At 38.6% G+C, this 21710-nt stretch overlaps 1 protein-coding gene across 1 annotated transcript in view; it reads right to left on the reverse strand.

The window, feature by feature from the left end:
• Positions 1–21710, reverse strand: part of LOC111237872 (exostosin-1-like) — a 265691-nt gene that overhangs the window by 4416 nt on the left and 239565 nt on the right. The window contains exons 9-11 of the mRNA XM_022767169.1: positions 11520–11609; positions 2824–2984; positions 1048–1219 (exon numbers count right to left, since the gene is read on the reverse strand). Of these exons, the coding sequence (XP_022622890.1) occupies positions 1048–1219; positions 2824–2984; positions 11520–11609 (423 nt within the window). The remainder of the gene's footprint in view (positions 1–1047; positions 1220–2823; positions 2985–11519; positions 11610–21710) is intronic.

Raw genomic sequence — 21710 nt, forward strand, 5'->3', positions numbered from 1 at the left:
TTATCAGGCGACTTCAGAGCCATTTGTTGCATAATTGCCACTTCAGTCGCAGCAGATTCACTTTATTTAAGCATAAATTATAATCAAAGAGCAATAGTATATAATGCACATAATTATATCATGTGGTGCCTAAGAAGAAATTCATGACTACAGCTGACTTTTTTTTTTCTGGCCTCAGCGTGACGTCATTGGTGGATTTGTTTTTGTAGGTCTTCAACACCAAACCTTCTTTTAGGAGTGATCTGCCTTAAATATATTATATATATATATAGGTTATATATTTGATGTTATAACCTTGGGATGATGTGATTTCAAGGATTTATTACGCTGTTGACCTGTCAGGCTGCTCTGAAGTTGGGACAATATCATATTTTTAAGATTTCACTTGCACCTGGATTCAATTTACAACAGGACATTGTGTTTGAAAAGAACAGCAAAGACAGAAAAGACCAGACTCAAACCTACTGATACATACAGTATAAGCAATACTGTCCAATAGGTTTTACACACTTTAAATGTTTAGATTCTTCTTCATTACACAATATCATCAGAGAGACATCTGAAATTCACTCTGCAGCAGGACGACGACTCCAAACATACAACCAGTCATAAAGAAGGATCTCCAGAGACAAGAAGAACAAGAAGTCCTGCAACACATGGCGTGGCCCGGACAGAGCCCTGATCTCAACATCATGGTCAGACCAAGGACCTCGAAAAAACTGTGCAAAAGCACAGGTCACAACTAACTGATAAATAAAAACTATTGTTGTATTATTTTTGAAAAGACCTTAAAGCTTAGTGGTACTATACATGTTCATATTGACTTCTCACAGGTCGTCAAAGGTCTACAGCGTCCTGCTAGCATCCTGCACATGGAGCAGTGGGTGGTGAAAGGTTAAAGACATGTAAATAAAAGCATCATGATCATTTTATTTCTTAATTTCAACATTTACGTGGCTCATCACACTGATGGGTGAGTAAATCCTCTGCCAGCTCACTGTGCCACCCTGTGTGACTGAGAGTGTGAAGATATCCAGACAACCCTACCTGGGTCATCATGGTTTCCTTGTACTGCTTCTTCTGTGTGACTTTGATTGGCGGTTGCTTGGTAACGGCCGAAACCAGGAAGTTCATCAGGATGTCCTCACAGTTGGCCATGCGGTCCACCATGGTCAGCAGGCTGGGCGGGATGTGGTGGGTGAACAGGTAGTGGTAATATCTGACGTACACACACACACACACACACAGAGGAGAAAAGACAGGTGAGGATATTCTGTTTTTTCTTTTTCTTTTTAACAGCACTTCTATTCTGCTCTGTTCTGTATTGTAGCTGTGTTGCACTCTCAGCAGCATGGGAGCACTAGATCACTGTCAACTCTGTTACCTCCCTGCCACGGTGCGATGTCCCTCACACACACACACACACACACACACACACACACACACACACACACACACACACACACACACACACACACACACAGTCACACACACACACACACATTCCACCTTTCCCTCCTACACTGACTCATTTATTCAGGCTTGCATTGGCATTTAAGATTCTAAATAACAAAAGGACTAAAGAGTTGCATGGAGCGTCCTAACAATAGAACAATGAGAGAGCTGTTTATCTGCATGACAAGATGCTTCAAATCCCTTCAGAGAGCAACACTCGTCTCCGTTCAATTTACCGCTCTGCTTAATACTTTAGGTTTTTTTTTTCTTTCGGTGCTAGCTTCATGTTTTTGGCAATCATTTTATGAGATAACAGCGAGGTGGAAGAAGATCTTATTATCTCATTTCCTGTTCTATTACCTCAGTGAAAGATAAAATGTGACTGGTGAGAAATGACTTTTAATGCGGTTTGTATCAAGTATTTCTTTGAAGTTGGAATAGATCAACCTCACAGCATGTTCAGACTGAATGGAGGACTTGACTTCAGAGTACATTATCAATTTACATCAAATAGATTCTTATTTTACACTTTCTGTTTTACATTCACTGTGTTACACGTCGTTAAACACTCACACTATCCAACGTATCACTAAAGCTACTTCGAAAAATTAATTCAAACTACTTTGTAAAAAAATAAAGATCAATTTGAAAATATATATATGTAAATACATATATATATATATATGAGATATGAAATTATAATAAAAAATAATGAAAAAAAGTTGCATGCCAGAAAAAAATGCCACTCAGTTGAGTGTATTGTAAAAAGTACCGTCTCGTTCACAGGTCAAACATAAACCAAAAAATAAAAACCCCACGATTCATGGGAAAGTGTAGGAATGTCAGCGCTGGTTTTGTAAACAATAAGTGCCTATGTATGGTCATTACTATAGTATAAATTCTTATAGTAGAGAAGCAATTTATTTTACACGCAGTTCCAACACTCCATATAAGGCAGATTTAAATTGAATTGAATTGAAAATCACAAAAGCACATTTATTGTATATTACTCAATAATCTATATACAGTGATATTGCTACAGGTTTTTGGAGTTACATAAAGTCAGGATTTATAATAAATGGCTCATAACTGCAAGATATTAATAAGTATTTATTACTATGTATATTAGAAATATTTAAATGCTTCTTCAAACATAAGGCATGGAATCAGCGTCCATACATTCTGTACGTCCACCAGACTTCACCGCCTCCACGGGAGGTCTTTATAAAAGTCTTACAGTGTAATACAACATTCTCATTGTTGATCACTTGAATGAACAATGTGTGGAATTGAAAAGCAAATTTCTATAATCAGTGAAGCAGCTGCAGGGCTTCACTGATTAGCAGGAGACCACGTGGCTCCTGTTACCTGTGGTAGAAAGCTGCTCCTGTCAGGACCATGGAGTAGTCATTGGTCCACTTGGAGGTGTAGCCCCAGCGGGATCTGGAACTATCCCAGTAGTGGCTCCTCGCTGGATAACCTACGATACGCTCTGGAAAACTTTGCCATACAATGAAGGCAAAATCCACCTGGAAGAGAAGAAATGAAAGAAGAAGAGAAATGAAGAGGAGGCCGATTGAAAATAAAGATAATATAGAAAGACAAGAGGTAAAAAAAAATAAAGAAAGATAAATGGGAAATAGGAAGAGGAGGAAGGTGTGGTAAGGAAGGTTAGGAAGGGTTAGGAAGGATGGGGGGGGGGGGGGGGGGGGGGGGGGGGTGTAGGCGAGTTTATTCAAAATATACAGGAATTCATTCAGAATTTAAACAGCTTTTTAAACCGAGGAGGTAAACAGATAAAAACAGCATATTTATATTGCTATCGAATGACATTTAACCAGCGAGGACATCTTCTAAACAACAGCCTCTCTGCCTCTTCAAGACCTGACAAAGGACATTTTTAAATGGCATTTTCCTCCCACCTGAAAAGTCACCATCAAATCACATATTATTCAAGCACCTACACAACCAGTTCCTCCTGAAACAGTCTGAAGCAAGCGCTTGGAATGGGCCTGACGTCTCATTTCTAATAATTTCCTCAGGCTTGATCAGGTGAGGTTTAATCTTTATTTAGTCTCATTTGTGTTCCTCTTTAAACAACAGCATGTGAAACATTTTCACATCTATCAGGAATGCTGTCGAAATATGTAAACAAACAACGTTTCTCGGAATTCAGTTTAGTATAAAAGCCTTCCAATGAAAATGGCAGATTATGGTCTTTATCATAAAGGAGCTTCAGGAAGTGCTGAGTAACAGAGTCAGGTCAGTTTTAACTGAGGTGTATTCCTTTTACTGATGTTGACTGAAAGCTACGGATGCAGATTGCATATTCTTGCGGTTTGGGTGATCCTGGAATCCTGAATCCTCCAACACACACACTCACGGTAAGACATGTTTTCCGAAAGGAGCACAAAACAAGAATATAGTGGTAAAAACAACAGGTTTTAAATGCTGCAGAGGTTCAGGTAAGTCCAGGCCTTTTTTTGGACATACAAAAAAATTCTAAGAGTCAGTTTCAGTAAATTTCCCCGTCATTTACTAACTTGTACAGTCACAACTTTGCCTCAGTATTCCTAGAGCAGACTCATATTTGCTGCATCCACTTGCAGCTCTCTGTTGAAAATATTAAGTTTCTACAATGAATTTCGTCACACTTTTACACATATTAGATTCTTAGGTACAAGCACTGGTGAGCTGAACTGGCACGGATCCCGCAGCTTATTACTCTCTAATACATTAATGTGCTGAGAGGGCGGTCATCACCTCTGGAGCTGCACATCTTTTCTAGCGGCTACAAGATTGGACCATGTCTCTCTTGCTCTGTATGCCTCTAAGGCTCCCAACTTCCTCATAAAGAAGAATTTTCATGTGGAGATGTCTGGAGAGTCTGGTGACCTTGAAGAAGCTGGAGCTACCTGAGAAAGATCCTCTTTTGCATTCAAAAACACCACTGAGACGTACGGGCAGACACACCAGAGATTGGGGATCAGCACATACTGAAATACTTGGTAATACATACACAGACACACACACACACACACACACACATGCATGCACACACACAAACACACACACACACCTCAGGAGCCCAGGGAGAAAATTAATTACCAGAATAGTAGAGGCAGAGAGAGGAGTTGGGGAGGGGAGCACCAAAAGTGGATGTTCTTTAGCGATACCTCGCGGCTTCTGTCATGAATCGCATGAGCAATTACCGTAAAGCACCGGCGCTAAGCTGAGAGAAAGGTTGGAGCTGCCATTCTCAGTGTAACCCGCGATGAACGGATGTGTTAGCAGTGTGTGTGTGTGTGTGTGTCTGTTTATACTGTATGCGAGATGTGTCAGATGTCTCCACAGCTGTGCTGAAAGGATTAATGATATCATGCAAATATAATTTTGCCTTCAGCGATTAAAAAGCTCTTTATTATGTGAAAGGTGTGTGTGTGTGTGTGTGTCTTTCTTAAGCTACTACTAGGACAAATTTCAGACTAAAGATGAGTTAAGTGGGCACGGCTTGACCAATTGGGAGTTTTTTTGGGTCAGTGGTTCAGGTTGGGGTACGGGTTAGGAAAGAAGTGGGTAAGTCTCAGGAAATGAATGTAAATCTCCAAAGACCTATGACAACGTGTGTGCGTGTGTGTGTGTGTGTGTGTGTGTGTGTGTGTGTGTGTGTGTGTGTGTGTGTGGTATCTGTGTGTACTCATAAATGCTACATAGTGAGAATCAAAAAAAGTATTTTCCTACCAGCTTCAAAAAGGAGTTTGAGGGTTAAGACTTGGTTTTAGGGCAACCATTAGAATTAGGTTGTGGTTGTGGTTGTGGTTGTGGTTGTGGTTGTGGATGTGGATGTGGATGTGGTTGTGGATGTGGTTGTGGATGTGGATGTGGTTGGGGTAAGGACAGGGGTTCGGTGCTCAGTTGTGATGGTTAGGGTAAGGGGCTAGGGAATGAATTGTCAACGAGTGTCCTCACAAAGATAGAAGTAAAAGTACATGTGTGTCTGTGTATCAGTCAGGGATGGAAGTAACAAAAAACAACAGGAACAGGAACAAGAGTATTTGTTGTAGATTTTTGTGTATTTGTACTTTTTAAGGTATTTCGAAAATTCAGTAATTTCACTCTCAAGTATTTTTAAAGTCAAGTATTTTAATATGATACATTTAAAGTCGAAACAGTAAAAACATGTCACATGATGAATATGAGACTGACCGCGTGAGAACGCAAGAAAGGAAAAGAGTTGAAGGAGGATTTATTACAGCACTACTTTAGTTGTAGCCAGCTGTACCTAATAAACTGCCAACTGAGTATATATTTGTAATTATCACTTGTATGCACAGACTGCAAAGTGCCTGACTAGAATTTATTAGTTACTTTCAATTGGTTCTCACCTAGGAACTGCATGTACGTATTGAAATACCAATGCATATACATGTACATCTGCATGTATGCCTGGTAGTCTAAAAATGTTCTTTGATTGAATAGTTCCATCATATATTATTATATTATTATACAACAGTTATTTCCGACCAAGTAATTTGATTGGATGAGAGGCATTCCATGAATGTGACATAGAGTACAACAGAGAGTACAACAGCCCTGGGACTTCTAACTACATGTATCACTCCGCGTGTAAGAAACTTTGCAAAGACGAAAATATTTGAGAAGTAACATTTGAATTAAATGATGTCTGGTGATGTTTTACCCCTCCCCTTCCCCTGTCTGAAAGTGTAATACAGTGACATTTACTCAGAGTACATTTTAACTAACTTACTGTGTACTTTCATCCGAGTACATTTAATTCTACTTGAGTAAAATGTCTGGTAAGTAATAGTATTTTTATTTGAGTACAATTTTCCAGCACCCTATCCGCACCTGGGGTGTGTGATACATACTAATAGATCCTACAAGGCCAAAATTGATCCGAGGAGCAGAGGGTCAATCCAGCAATAGATCTGTTACAAATCTCTCCTGACATTTGGGTTTAACATGTCCAATGTCATGAGATGAAAAGGAGTTACATCATACTTTAGAGCCCTTATCCTCCCTCAGCATGTGGTCTTTTCAAATGCGTCTTGAAAAGTTGTGTTTTCAATCTGTCTTTTTTATTTTGCTCCCCGTGAAGTGATGCCACTGCAGTGCTTTCACTGTCAACTTCCATCTGATTTCAGGGTGATAAAAGTGAGGAAAATGTGTCTTAAACTGAGTTTGTATCCAGCCGCTTTGGAGTGCTGTGGCTTTGATGATGTTTTACCAACAGTCTCAGTGTGAGCCGAGACAACCAGCTGGGGCGTAGGGTCTACAGTGCGATTACCAGCAGCTATTGCAGGGTTTGCAACATCTTTTGAATTATAGCTCCTCTCACCAGGTACTCTCAGTGGTGCGTCATTACGTCTCGTCTGGGCAGCTCTTAAAGTGTTCTTTCAGTTCTCTAACACTGAAAAAGAATACTCTGTCCTGTCAAACTGTCAACTTCCCAAAATTATGTGGTGTCAACTTTCCCCAGAGTTTCTTTCACTGATTGCTTATGGCTTCTTTTATGAAAGTTTGAAATAACAGCGTTGGAAAGCAATGCTACAGCACGAGAACACTACTCTACTCTACTACCACACTCCATACCTCCAAACAGGTCATACTCAACACTAATAATATGCACATTTTGTGTGTGCCATATTTAGGATTCGAATTTATAATTTAGATTACAAGTATTGAAAGTTTGAGGTTTGTCTTAACAGTAATAAAATCCTTTTTGTCCCTAACTTGAGTAAGAGCTTGGTTTAAAAAAGAAAGAAGAAAGTATGGGCTCAAATAAAGGTCAATATGATTCTGAGTTTGTGAAATGATGTTCAGAGATCATTTTAAGCCTGCAGTGATATGTCACACCTAAAACCTGTGAAAAATACACTGTACTATACTACTATACTGAAGAAATAAGTTTGAACCTGAAGGGGTTCAGAAGACGACTAGATTTGAAACTTCACATGCTGAAACATCAGTATCCCTGTTTTACAGCTGAAAAGGGCCAAAATTAATATTTTAAGAGTGTGTGTGTTTGTGTCACACACAGTTCTCTGCTTTGAATTTGATGTTTGATGTGTGACCATGTGGTGGATATAATATGTGCTTGAATTCTATTCAGTTTATTCTTATTGTTTTTCTACACATACAAATATTGTCCATCCATTTAAATATATTGAAATTTCTTATGTATCAGTCTTTTTGTTTTACATTGAGTGATATAAAACCACTGCTTTGGAATTGAGTTCAAAGTCTTATTAACCCTTGTTTAAGCCATAAAAAAAACATTTATTAAACATGGAAAGCTTCAGATTTTTATTTATTTATTGTCATTTCATGTAATGTTGCTGAAAGGAGAGAGAAAAAAGGCTTATTTTCATTGTAATACATTGTGGATTTTAGTAAAATGTTAACTGTACATTAAAATAAGGCAGGTACGTTGGAAAGGCCATTTAGGTAATATCATTATCTTTTGTATGAATTTACGATCACACTGACGGAACGGTTTATGTCCGTATTGAAAACCCTGCGTGCTGATTGAAGTGATGATTGCTTTAAGGAGTGCCTAAACCCAGTGTCTACACAGTCATTCCTTTAAATGAGAAGCAGATCGCAATTCTGCCGTCGCTGCTGGAGCACTATTTCCATATCCACCATATTGAAAATGTCTTCCAAAGGGCATAATGCAGCAGCACGCTTGGCCGCCCAATGGGAGACAAAAGCTTTGTCAGGTTTTTCCAGTCGTATTCTCGTGTCTAATCTCTCTTCATGGAATAACCATACATTTAATGAGCCGAAACAATGTAATTATAAAAATTGGCACGGCCATTCTTCCGCTGAGGTATTATAATACGAAAAGTCCTAATAAAAGTGTAATGTTCGCTCTTGCACATTTTCACTCACTTGACATATTTCATCTCCTTTCAATAAATCCCCTCACCATGTTAAAAGGGCAATTAGAGCGACGGGGTTGTGAACACACAGCAAAGGTTCCCTCTACCTCTTTATGATCCCTCTCTCTCCCTCTCTCTCTCTCTCTATCTCTCTCTCTCTCTGTGACATCTTCTTCCTCATCCTCTTGTTAAAAAAAAACAAAAAAAAAAAAAAAACAAGCCGTGTAGCCCATAAAAGTTTAGTTGCTCGTATTGCTGTGCCACAAATTGTAGTGCCATAAAGTGTAATTGTGATCCCATTAGAGTAGAAAAGGTGAACATTGACTTGCTCTGATCAATAAAACATCTCAGAGTTTAAAGATATATTGGATCTCTCGGGCTCATTGGGCCTCACAATCCATTATGGATCGCATCTTTTACTCGCTGAAAATCTGTAGAGAAACACGCTTGCTATACTTGTGAGAGTCATTACAAGTAGGAGCTCTAATTTAGCATCACACATGAGCTGTTCCTGATCATTTTACTGCCTAAAAATGTGTAAATACACGACGGGTGCCACAACATTTTTCAACATATTTTGGGAAGGTGGTGACCGAGTCATTTTAAATGTAGAAACTGTATGAAAATACAATGAATAAGGATAAAAAGTAGTTCAATTACTTTAGTTATGTTATGGGATTTGATATTCAGCCTTATCACCTACAATATATGGACTATACTTACTCAGAATATTGCTTGAACAGACTATGAATAGAAAAGATAATGTATTCTTTTTGCAGAAATTATAGTAACGGTCAAACCTTAATTTCCTACAGAAGCCACTCTGACTGAAGCAGTGATTTTGGAATGACATTAAAGACTCCATCTGTCTTTTCTGACCATCGTCTCCAAGGGTAGCTGTGTTGTCGTTACAGTGGGTTTATATTTAGCTTTTTTTTTTTTTAGGCCGATGTGTTTAGTGGGTTTTGCACAAAGTGTCAGAAAGATTCCTTGATCTCACACGGTGAAGCTTCGACTAAAAACAAAATAAAATCCTCTGAAATAAAAAGAAAATACATATATATCAGACCTCATGGACTAATTCTGGGTACATCTGTGCATTTACCTTGAATATATAATTGCTTTTTTATAGTGTATTTCAGTGGTTTTAGAGAGCTCGTGCTGCTACCTTCGCTATCATGTCAAGGTATTGATTAAAAAAGGCGGAATGGAAACATCATTTCCTCTCTTGACAATGCTGTAGACAAACCACTGGTTTGTAATTTGTTCTAAAACGGTGTGTCAGTGTAACAAACCACCTGGGTGTTTCAGATCCTCTCTCTTAAGTAACAAGTGAGATTTTAATCAAACAGGTACCCTGTGTTTTGACAGTGTAATGATACAGACACAGAGGTAATGGCTCTTGTAAACCTCCTCACTGCATGAAAGCCCTTAGTTTTTCATTATACCCTTCTCAATAAGCCTTTACGCTCTCCCTTCCCCGTTTCCTGTAGCCTCGATTTTCTTTTCCTTTCTGTTCTTTTGTCTGTTTTTTTTCTTTCCTTTTCTTTTTTACCTCACTTTTTCCCTCTACATTTTCCTTTCTTTCTTCTTCATTTTTGTTTCTTTCCCCTTCCCATGCCTGATTTTCCTTCTCTGATGTCTTCTTCTTCTTTCCTATCCTGTCCTTTCTTTCACTCTTCTACCCTCTCTCCATTACTCCTCTATTTTTTTTCTTTTCCCTCTCCTTTCTTCTTCATATTAAATTAAGAGACTGTGATCTTAACATGATCCATCCCAACATCACACATCGCGCAGTAATTTAATTAAGACTGGGCTTCGAGCATCCTCGCTACACAGTAAATCACTGAGCCTCCACAATAATGATGTCTGTAAGCAGAACCCTTTGTTTTGTGTTTGTCTAACTCTGCTGCTATGCCAGACTTTCTCTTCATTCTACTTAGTTTAATTTCATCTGATGAATTTGGAATAGCCCCTCAAAGGCAAAGCACACTTTGCACCTATAGCTCAGTGGCCATTGCACTGTTTGGTTGAGTGAGGCAATTCATTCGTAATGAATGGTATTCATGACTCTGCGTGGACTGAATGCCTCATTTCAGCGAGGATCAATACTGTGTTAAGACATCACCACCTTTTGCCACTGGCTGACATAAAACCATGCAGACTGGAGCTGGTTATAAAAACGTTTCCAGAGGTGAGCTTCCACCGGCTGGAGTTGTGCAAAAGCTCCCTTGACTTTTCTCACAGTCTGTTGTCCCGTCAGTTGTTTTTAAATGCATTTTAGTTTGGATTTTTGGTCAAGCATCGAGGCACTTATTTCTAACAAAGTAAAGTAAAATGTAGAAATATATGCAAAACTACAAAAATGTATTTCTGTTTTTGTCAAACTGCCACATTCTTTGTTTCATAAACTGTTACTCAGATGGTCTTTATTAAATTTGGGAAAGTTTACACTCCAGCAACATTACCCGGGTTAGTTTTCAAAACACACAGGTTTGTCCTTTTTCTGCATTTTGTCTTGAAACGATGAATTAAAAGTGAAAAAGATGTTTGAAAATACAAATAACGCATAACTCTAACTTCTGTCTTGCTTGTTCAAGTGTGTAAGCAAAGCGGCCAAACTGTGTTTTCAACCAACTCACGGAGCTTGTGTTAGCTTAATTAGCTAGCCAGCTGCAGCTAATAAAATCTGACAGTGACAGTTGTCAGTTCAGCCGGCAGATTCAAGGACTGCTAGCTATAAATGAGAGGCTGCTTTTGTAAACCTCTGTCTGAAATTAAGGACTCAGTGTTTCATAACTTAAGTGTGACTTAGCTTAGATTTACCAGCATTATCATTTATACTGTGTCATGCAAGAAGACAGAAAGCTTGGCAGCTGTAGCAGCAGTGACAGTAAGGAGACCAGGGCTCAGCTAACAGTCAATCATTTCAGTATAAAGGAGGCAGGCAGCCAATGGTGAATCAGTTTCTTTACTTAAGCTGTTTGTTGAGTAATTAAGTAATTTAGATTCAAATCCAGATGTTTGATAATGGTGTTGTGGTCTCCAGAGTGAGGCTGTCTCACCTCATTTTCTTGATAAAGCGTCAGCGTCTCAGTTCACCAGTTCGCAAAACATCAGTGTCGTGCCAACTGGTTGATAAGCTATCAGTGAACTCACCTCATTGGTCGAGAGAACCGAGTCTTCATCCAGACTGAGAACAGCATCAGTGACGATGACGTCGTGGGGGAAAAAACGACTGCTCATCGTCTGTACAGGAAGGGACAGAAAGAGGAGACTGTATAATTGGCATTCATTTTTCAGTGCAATTAACCCACTAAATTTAGCATGAATCACATTTTGATGGCAGTGGTGATGGCCATTCCTCAGAGTCAGAGCCATATCAGGAGAAATGTTAACAAATCTTGTTTGTCTTAAGGAATTATGTTTACTTCAATAAGCATTTTAAGGTTACAGAGTTGGTGCAGAGGTATGAAAAAATCGTGGCAAAACAAACAGCCAATGAGAAAATGTGTTTGTTTACTCCCTGCTGTGTGTCCATCAATCAACGAGCTGACTTAATAGGTTTTGTGTGAGTCTTTATCAATTCACTGCCTCACTAAAAATGTAGTAGACCTTGATCCATTAGCCTAAAGAGGGCTGCTGATGATATTGACTTGTGATTAAAGTGTGAATTATTTAACTGTTTGTGTAGAAAAGGAAAAAAAAAAGATCTTAGCTGTGTGGAAACAAAGTTGAACTGAGGTTTAAAAAAAAACAAAAAACAAATCCCTGAAAACATACAAACAGGGCCAAAGCTGAAACAAAGGAAATAAGGTACAGTCACATTATACACTTTCAACAGACAAGCATGAGTTTTGTTGTGATCTCTTGCTGGTTCTGGTGGATTTGAACTTCAGACTTCACCTTTCTCCGACTTTGACCACGTGCTCAGTCGGGCATAAAAACACTGCTGCACGGTTTGGAAATGAAAAATGTATTTTTCTACAATGCTTTATCACCATGTTTCCTAAAATCATCACACTGCCATCACACTCTTGCACTGTCTGCAGTTTGTAGACTTTTACCAGCATCAGAAACATGACATCACCTCATTTTTCGGGGCTGAAAGTGGGCAGTTTAGTTGCACAGATGGGTGTTGTGAAATTGCTGTCTTTATAATCAAATAAGGAGTAGCTGTTATTTCTGTTGGCCATCCTTGTATCCAGTAGAGGATCAACCGTACAGGTCAAACCTTGCTTGACTTGGCAACAATAATGTTGCAGGTTTTACTGTAGGTTTTATGGCCCATTGAGTTTTATAAAGTGCCACCAGGCTAACGTCATGTGATTAAAATAGAACTGACATTGCAAAAGTAAAACAGATGTAGAAAGGACGTAAAAAGGTGATTAAACATTAAACACAAACATGATCTTTCAAGGTCAGTTTCCAAGTATTTCTTGGTTGAACCTGGAAGGTCAGCTAACTAACCACGCAATCTTCAGTGCAGCAGAAGAACCTCAGGTTCACATTACCTAGGCTCAGATCTTGACACCTTCACTGGGCTTCATTTGAGTGTTGTTTTGCTTCACCTGTAACTCAACCTATAAGATTATTTCCACCATAGAAAATCTTTGCCATACTTGTACAGGTCAAATCCCCACCTGTTAACTAAACTTATCGCAGTCATATATTTTCTCTCTCTCAGTTTTGGTCAACTATTCCGTCAAAAGATTTCATGTAATAGCTGAAGTAATGTAAATGAAGCCCCATGTTGACTACTGTCACAGCAGTGACATTTAATTTGGATGCACTGTGTGAAAAAAAGTAGATTGAATTCACACCCCCAGGGGTAATATTAAGAGGCTTATTTTCTGAAGTAACACCACAAATATCTGCAAGGTTAATGTCTGATTCCATCTCAGCTTAATGAGCCAATGGATACTGAGTGCAAAATTCATCAAGAAATTAAGCGTAACATCAAAACGAATGTGAACGCAAATCCCCTGAATTCCTCCCATCGTTTGAGAGTGGCACATTAAAACTGCCTTACATCACTGCTTAAAGTGAGAACTCTTGGCAGAAAATGTATTTTCTTCGGATGGATGCCCCATAATCAGCAGGATGGTAATTAGTTCAGTCAGGACGGTGTTCATAATAGTGTAACACTTTCTCAGCTTTCTTTTGAAAACCACCATCACAATGTAATTGGCTGTAGTAAATTAGCCTCATGCCTGATAATCAACTGCATTCATCTTGGACTAATGGTCTGAATGTAATAAATTTATAATATCAAAGATTTGCATGAGTGAGAAGAAACATATGCACAATCACATTCTTGATGCACATATACATTTTGTGATGGGCAAATCTTGCAGGCTCTTGACTAGACTTCACTAAATCTCACAGCATCCTCCAGGTCACCAGTCACTGACATTGTCAGAAATTGGTTTCAATGGGCCCCTTTTTGTTTGCCTCTACTTGCTGTAAGAGTCTCTCTCATTATGTTACTTTCTTCTTTCATTCTAATTTGAACAAATCTGTGCACATTTCATCAGAATGTTGGTTTGTTAAAATATTCGACCAATCACTGTTCATTACGTAAAACTGATAAATATTGCATTGTTGGTCTGTAGTAAGCTTCAACCTCGGATTAAACCTAATGTGACTTGGTCCAGATCTTTAGTTGAACTTGACAATTCATTCTTGGTGTTGGGAACTGGAGCTGACAAAACAATCTTAACTCAGGGTCCACTTACTCCCTTGTTTCAGAGCTTTCAACTCTATCTTACAATTTTCATCAGCTGATTAAGATTGAGTTTGTTTTGTCAGCTCCTGTTTCCAAGGACAAGAATTATCTGTCGAATTCAACTTTTAAGTCAAGACCGATGAGAAGTCCGAGGAGTTTTCAGAATCATGGGATGATTTCCAACACAAATGAGCAAACTCGTCTGTCGATGAGGAATGGTCGAGAGCTCCAGAACAAGCGAGTAAGTGGTGCTTGAGTTGAGATTGTTTTGTTAAAAGCTCCTCTGTACATTTTTGTGTTACTTTGTCTTACATAATGGACCAAAATCTTTCTCTAGCCTCTTTCTTGTAATGGATATTTTTAGCCATGTTAGCGGCGTGGCTCTTTGGATGATAATGTCAGTCACCCTGTCAGTCCAGCTCTTTGGTCCAGACCTGTGACTGTATATAAAGATGAACGACATGCCTCCACTTCCTCCCACTGTAGAAAAAAGAAGCCATAATATCCCAGATACAGACGCTGCCATCTTGTGCAGGTGACGTCATTTGGAGCCAGAGGCTGCACGGTAGTGATCGGCCGGTGGTGCCGCAGTACCGAGATCATGCCCATACACCTTCCCAACCCAACTGCCAATCATGATGTCACACTCCTGAATTATAGCATCAAATAGCCGATTAAAACCGAACTTATCAGAAAGATCACCACTTGACCATACAATCATGGTAACAATTACCTAAAATGACAGATATCATCTTTTGGGGAGCTGTCATGTCGTCCATCATTACATACAGTCGTTGGTCCAGACCAATTTAACTATGGTGTCCAGAGGATAAATTCTAATAATTGGTAATCTCATCACTTTTCCTTCTTGTACCACCAGCAGGCCAAAGTTTTCACTTTGGATTAGCGCAAAATTTGGTACAGATATTCATGCTTCCCAGATGATGTATCCTAATATATTTAGTGATCATCTGACTTTTCCACTAGTGCCACCGTGAGGCTGACAGTCGTGAAATCTCTCAACAACAACTGGATGGATATCCTTGAACTGTGATGCAGACATTCATTAGCATCAGCTCAGAGCAATGCTGTGCCTAAATACAGCCTCACAGAGCTGTCATCTTGCCTGTAGACTCTTGTTTATTATGACTTGTCAAGATTGATTCACGTCACATCCATTTTGAAATTAAAACTATCCATCCAGGCAATATTTTTTCCCCTGGTTTTGATTGAATAATGATGCCCCATGATTGATTAAATGCTGTGTCAGATGCTTTTGCATTTATAAAAATATATATTTGGCTTGAAAATGATCAAACTGAAAGGTACTTAATACAGACTTAAAATATCACCCTTTGGCACTTTCAGTTCAGTAAGTGTCAGTATTGGCACCGGCCTTGAAAACCTCATATTGGCTTAACCCAACAGTATGTCTGTCTCTACCTGTCTGTCAATGAACCCCCAACCTTACCCCCCCCCCCCCCCCCCCCGGCTGGTTTCAATACTTTTCTGCCTCTGGACAGAGATTAGATCCCACTGAGATCTGTGGCAGTTCAATGATCTGAACCTTATCTTTGTCACTCTCCTTCCACCCATTTACTCTCTTTATATTTGCTATGACTCCTGCTACTTCAAGGGAAGATATCTGGTCTGTCTTTGTGTCACAGATATACCTAGCTGTTTCTAAATTACACTCAAAGGTCAAAGATCACACGGCTATCTGCAACACCAGCATAAATTATGGGCAGCCCCTCTGTCTCTTGATGAACATTTCACTTGTCATTATTGGTGTGAGAAATGATACACTGACACTTGAAAAACGCTCTTCACTTTTTTCCTTCTTTATATGTCAGAGCAGTTCTTCATTCCCAGTTTTCTGATGTATGCTTTACATCAGTTATCTAGATATAAATAAGTATAAAGTCTTACATATACTTCCAGACACAGCTATATCTAAGAAGTGTTACTGTATTATCACGATTAACTTTGAACCAGCATTGTTGCCCTTAAATAAATTGAATATATTGTCTAGTTTCTTGGGCAAAATGCGATGTGCTATGTGTTAGAGCTGGCATGGATTAGAATTAAAGCTGCACTACTTTAATTTTTAGTTTAACAATTAATTAAACGAGTCATTTGTAGCTATGAACCAACAGGGAATTAAAGATATAAAATAGCAGATATAAAAATGTACAAAATAAAGCAGATCTTTACTAAATAGTTAATTTTTATTATATAGGATTATATTTATTATTATATGAAACAGGTCTGCATGACCAAAAATAATTAATGCAAATCTTTCCATTGACTGGATGAAGCCTAAAACAGTCTTTCCAGTCTATTAAAAATTAAATAATAAACCAAAGGATATTTCGAGGACAGTTCTGCTGTGAGTCAGCTGCCCTGACCTCCTGTTCAATCAGGTTTCAACATTAGGTCCTACTTGACCTTTGAACCCTTCACTTTTATGCCCCTTTGGTATAAATGCATAGTTAAAGAGTCAGGATCAATGTTGAAGATTAACTTATCAATATATAATTTAGGGTGAGGGGGCAAGACACACAATATTGAAAGGTAATTGATGAAGCTGAGGTATAGTGAACATAGTAGTGTGGAGTCCGTGGATCAGTCCTTTGATGATATTGATGTGTGAGTCATAAATGCTTAGCAAGCAGGACCCTCCCCACAGCAGGAGGAACCTGATTCAACTGATCAAAAAGTCAGCCACACTTTCTGAATTGTTAAAAGTTAAAACTCTTCAAGATCCTATTTGTAATATTTTTGAAGATTTATCATTGTTATTGGTCTGATTCAACTGTTGACTGTTTTGAGTGCACAGATTGGAATGTCCTGTTATCACAGGAAAATGATAAAAGCAAGGACCCTGACCTTGATAGAATGGTTGAATGCACCACAGACTACATTAACTTCTGTATGGACACTGTAATACCAGCAAGAACTGTCCACTGCTTTCCAAACAACAAACCCTGGATCGCCAGTAACATCAAGACCCTCCTCAACCAGAAAAAGGAAAAGGAGGCTTTCAGGGATGGAGACAGGGAGAAGCTCAGGTGTGCTGCAGCATAACAACACCAGAGAGGTTAGGAAGGGGATGAGGACCAGCACTGGCTATAAAGAGAAGAACAGTCAGGCAACATCAGGTGATGTGGACAAGGCCAATGAGTTCAACCTGTTCTATAACAGGTGTGACACAGCCTCACCTGTTCTCTCTCCCGCTGCTTCAGCTGCAGCTACTCCTGCAATTTCATATATCATATTTTCATATATTTAATTTTTAACTAAAGTTGTAAATAACTACAACTCAAAGATAAACTTTAAATCTGAGATCATCTGCTGCTTGTTTTAGTGGCATCCACTAAATTATTCAGCATCAACATTAATTAAGATTAATTAAGAGCCTAATTCATTTTCAACACCTGTAGCTCCAAACTGAAAATGAAATGAGCAGCAGAAGACATGAAATATTTATTGCTGATTGATGTTGATTGTTCTCACACATGCTGAATTTTACTCCTCCCCCTTTTCTCACAAATGAGCTGATCCAAATAATGGAGGAGCTGACTGAGGACCATGAGGCTGATTATTTCAAAATGTTGATTGAATCTGCATAAAAACCTGAACTGAGACCCTCCCGTGTCTCTCATGCTGCGATCAGCTGATCGTTTCTCGAGTCTCCTCTCTCTTACCCACAGTCAACGTTCGCTTCTTTTAACTGACCACAATATTTTCCTACCATTAATTAATTAATTTTTTTTTTTTTTTTGATACAAGGAAACACATGCAACTGAGTTCTCGTTTCAGTATGAGGATTTGTGGGGTATTAATAAAATACAATAAAGAGTAGATACAATATTTTATGAAAAGGTTTTTTTTTCCAGAGTAGTACAGAGGTTGAGGTTGAGGAAAGAGAGGGAGTAAAAGCTTGCTGTGGAGTGTCTCCACTCAGCATTACAGAGTAGATGCACTCATAACCAACTGCAAATTACTGCTCTAGCGAGGCAAATGACAGAGTTTCTGTGTGTGTGTGTTTCTTTTGTCATTACAGTAGCGACAAACACAGCGAGCGCTTGGAAGGAAATACACTTAAGAGCATCTGTCTGGGCTGCACGACAATATACCACATGACTAATTATACAACCATGGGCGCCGCTGGGTACTGACACGCACCAGACACACACATACACACATGCATATTACCTCTGAGATGTGGATTATTGTCACCAATGGAAACATTGTTCTTGTATTTCAAGGGGGAAACATTTACATGAAAACAAACAGAAGCAATTAGACCGCAAAGGATCATGGTTAGACAGAGAGAGATGAAAGATAGAGAGGTTGCCAGTGAGCGAGTAAGTGATCAAGTGTACTTTTAGGATGAAGCTGTAATGTTTAAATTGGTGTAAAAATGAGTCAAATTACATGAGACAACCCCCTCCCCCCTTTTATGAAATATCACCCAAAAGTGTGGGTTCGTGTGTGTGCGCCTGGGAAGACAGAATATTACTCTTTAATACTACAAATCAGAACAATCCCAGCAAAGTCACACTCGTAGCTTGACTCTTAATAACAAACAATAAAAAATTCATGTCGCTTCAATCTCACCATCAAGAGTCTATCTGAACTGGAACCAGCACTGCATTGCTATTTAATAAACACAGGAAGGGACATTATCCAATACACTGTCCAACACTTTATCATCCACTCCCTTCTCTGCTCCAGCAGATTTGTCTCTCTATAGCAGTTACCAGGCTAATTTGCTTTGATAACCTGTGTTTTTACCTAATTTACTGTGATAATAGCTATGATACAGATGTGTTTGAGTTGTTAGCACTTCCACCAAAGACACATTTCCCCCATAAACTTCTCACATAGTATGATTTACATGCAAAGAGCGCATACAGAACAGCATACCTACCTGGAACTGTCAAACAACAGGTAAGTCTATTTTTTCACATAGGACCAGGCTAGATTAAAGTTGTTTTGTTTTCAAAACAAGAACATTGTTCTTTCTCCATATATTCGACGCTCAGGTGTTTTCACAAGTTTTAACCTGTGTTTGTACTTAACGTACTGTGATAATAGCTGTGACACTGTGTGTGCTTTCACAGTTAATAAACAAAAATCTCCCGACTATCATAGTAGATAAAACCTGGAGACAATAAAAAAAGTATTTAAATCAAACTGCAAAACTTTTATTAGCTAACGCCAACAGGCATTTAAAGTTAAACTGCGGCAGCGAGTCTCTCCAAAGTCCACAGGCAGCATGACTCAAGCATCGAGTCTGTCTGACTCTGGTACATTATTGACTCTGGTTTGGTAACATATAAAAGCAGAGTATAGGTCACTGCAACGTATGGTTTTCCTTTCATATATGTACCGAACTTGCAAAATGATTTGTTCATTCACAACTAATTTATTCAAGTTAATACAGTCCTGAGCTACATGTACTTGAGTACTGCAAATCTCTGCTCCAATCTGCACTCCACCACATTTCACAGAGAAATGTTTTACTTTTTACTCCTTAATACAAATAAAGGTAGTTTCAAACCTTTTCAAAAAAGCTGCGCTCTTGTGGCTCCTAGTCACTTTTCAGATGAGTTTGGGTTGTTAACAGTTCCACCAGAGACACATTCCTTCTTACATAGTCGGACTTAAATGAGAACTGTTCGAAAACAATAAAAGAAACTCACATAAACTGGATGAGGCCCAAAGAGGTAACCCAGCGTGACGCATATTAAGGTGAGCTGAACTAATGAATGGATTGTGTTTGTGCCTGTAAAACAACACAGATCTGTTGAGAATCAAACAGTGAAGGCCTGTCTCACTGCTGATATTTTGACTTGTCATAGTAAGCAGATGGTTGCACACCCCCCCCCCCCCCCAAAAAATGAAATAATGCAGGGTAGACGATAGATGTGCTAGTATGTGACACTGAAAAAGTGACAGCAAAAAAAAAAAAAAAAAGAGAGATTGACACTGAAAAAATGGGTATTATTTTTCAGTGGAACCTTTTTCAGTGTCGATATTTATTTCAGTGCCAATACAAGTTTTTCCAATACAACTGTTTCAATGCCAGTGTTTCCCTTTTTCAGCTCGGGATTTGTTTTCAAAATTTAACGTCACCGTTCTACCTCCATATTTTAGAAGCTCTGGCCTCCCACGCAGGTGTTTTCACATGTTTGAAATGATTTTACCTCTGCTCAGGCAGAGGCACACAGTCGGGTAGATCTGAGTCTAACACACACCTACACACACACACACACACACACACACACCTGATGAAGGGTTAAATCAGCCAAAAATAATTGAAAACACCTGTCAAGGTAATCAGGGCCTTTAGAATACACCTCGGCTTTTAAAAAGTCAGTACAGTTTGCAGCAGATACAACTGATTCTGAAATATGTAGCGTGAGTTTTTAAGCTAAAAAAAAAAAAAAAAACTCATAATTGTTTGAATCTCAAAATATTTTATTAGTTTAACTAATATCCTAACCTTGTGGGAGAAATTTTGGTTCAAATTATTCACTATCATTATGTTAGCAAAGGGTTAGCAATGTGATTCATGACAAGCTTCCAAAAACCTGAATCAAGATACTTGCGAGCGGACAACAGTGCCACCTGTGCAGAATTGTCTGGAGCAAACGCGCAAGAATGCAAAGCAAATAAAAGCCTTAAAGTTTCATTGACACTTTGAAAAGTTAAACCTGATGCATTTCAGTCTTGATGAGTTCACTCTTGTTTTTCTTTGGGTTATGATATAATTACAACTTACGCAGCTCAGAACATCTGGCATTCTCAGGGTTATTTGCTTAATTTGCTGAATCATTTATCATGAAGTGAAGCTCTGAACGGTGCAGAGTTGCTCCCTCAGCCTAACTGCACATTACAGGATCATTTTAGCTTGAGATGAGCCAGTTACTCTGGGGGACGTTGAGGTTTTACAGTGTACGATTTTCAGATTTCTCCTAAGGTTAACTTGTGACTACTGTCTGCGTGCTGTCACACTTTTTTTCTACATGGCTAAGAGACAATCTTGGACGACGACTTCAGTGCAGATACAGCTCGTTGCCATGTGCAACGTATCTGTACCAGATCAGTTTTTCAGTACTTACTATTTTTGATTGTAGTTTATAAGGTTTATCATCAAGCATAAAAGCGAATACATAACCAATAATACACACAATTTACTGTATATACATTATGTTCCAGGGGTAATTGTGAACTATACTGGAGTCTTTTCCTTGTCTTGTTGAAAATAGTTCAAGGTTTTCACTTGATTTTAAAATGATTTTTTCCTGAGAATGTATTACTCTTTACCCAGTCTTCTCGGACGTTTGATTTTAAAAACAGAACTGCAGATAATTAATCATCAAATTATCTTTCTTGTATTTTCTCATTTTATATTTATTCATTTTAATTTTAAGATTATATGGATAATTTTTATCTTAATAAACTCACTGTCTTTCAGGTAGAAAAAACAGAAACGAAATGTCAGTCATAATAATATAATCATATGATCCTTTTCAGTATATCCTCTTCCTAGTATTATGTCTGAGTGGGTATATCAGACATAATGAATTGACCTCTCAGACATAATACCA

The sequence above is a fragment of the Seriola dumerili genome, unplaced genomic scaffold, assembly GCF_002260705.1.
Source record: "Seriola dumerili isolate Sdu_G_001 unplaced genomic scaffold, Sdu_1.0 BDQW01000025.1, whole genome shotgun sequence".
Classification (NCBI taxonomy): domain Eukaryota; kingdom Metazoa; phylum Chordata; class Actinopteri; order Carangiformes; family Carangidae; genus Seriola; species Seriola dumerili.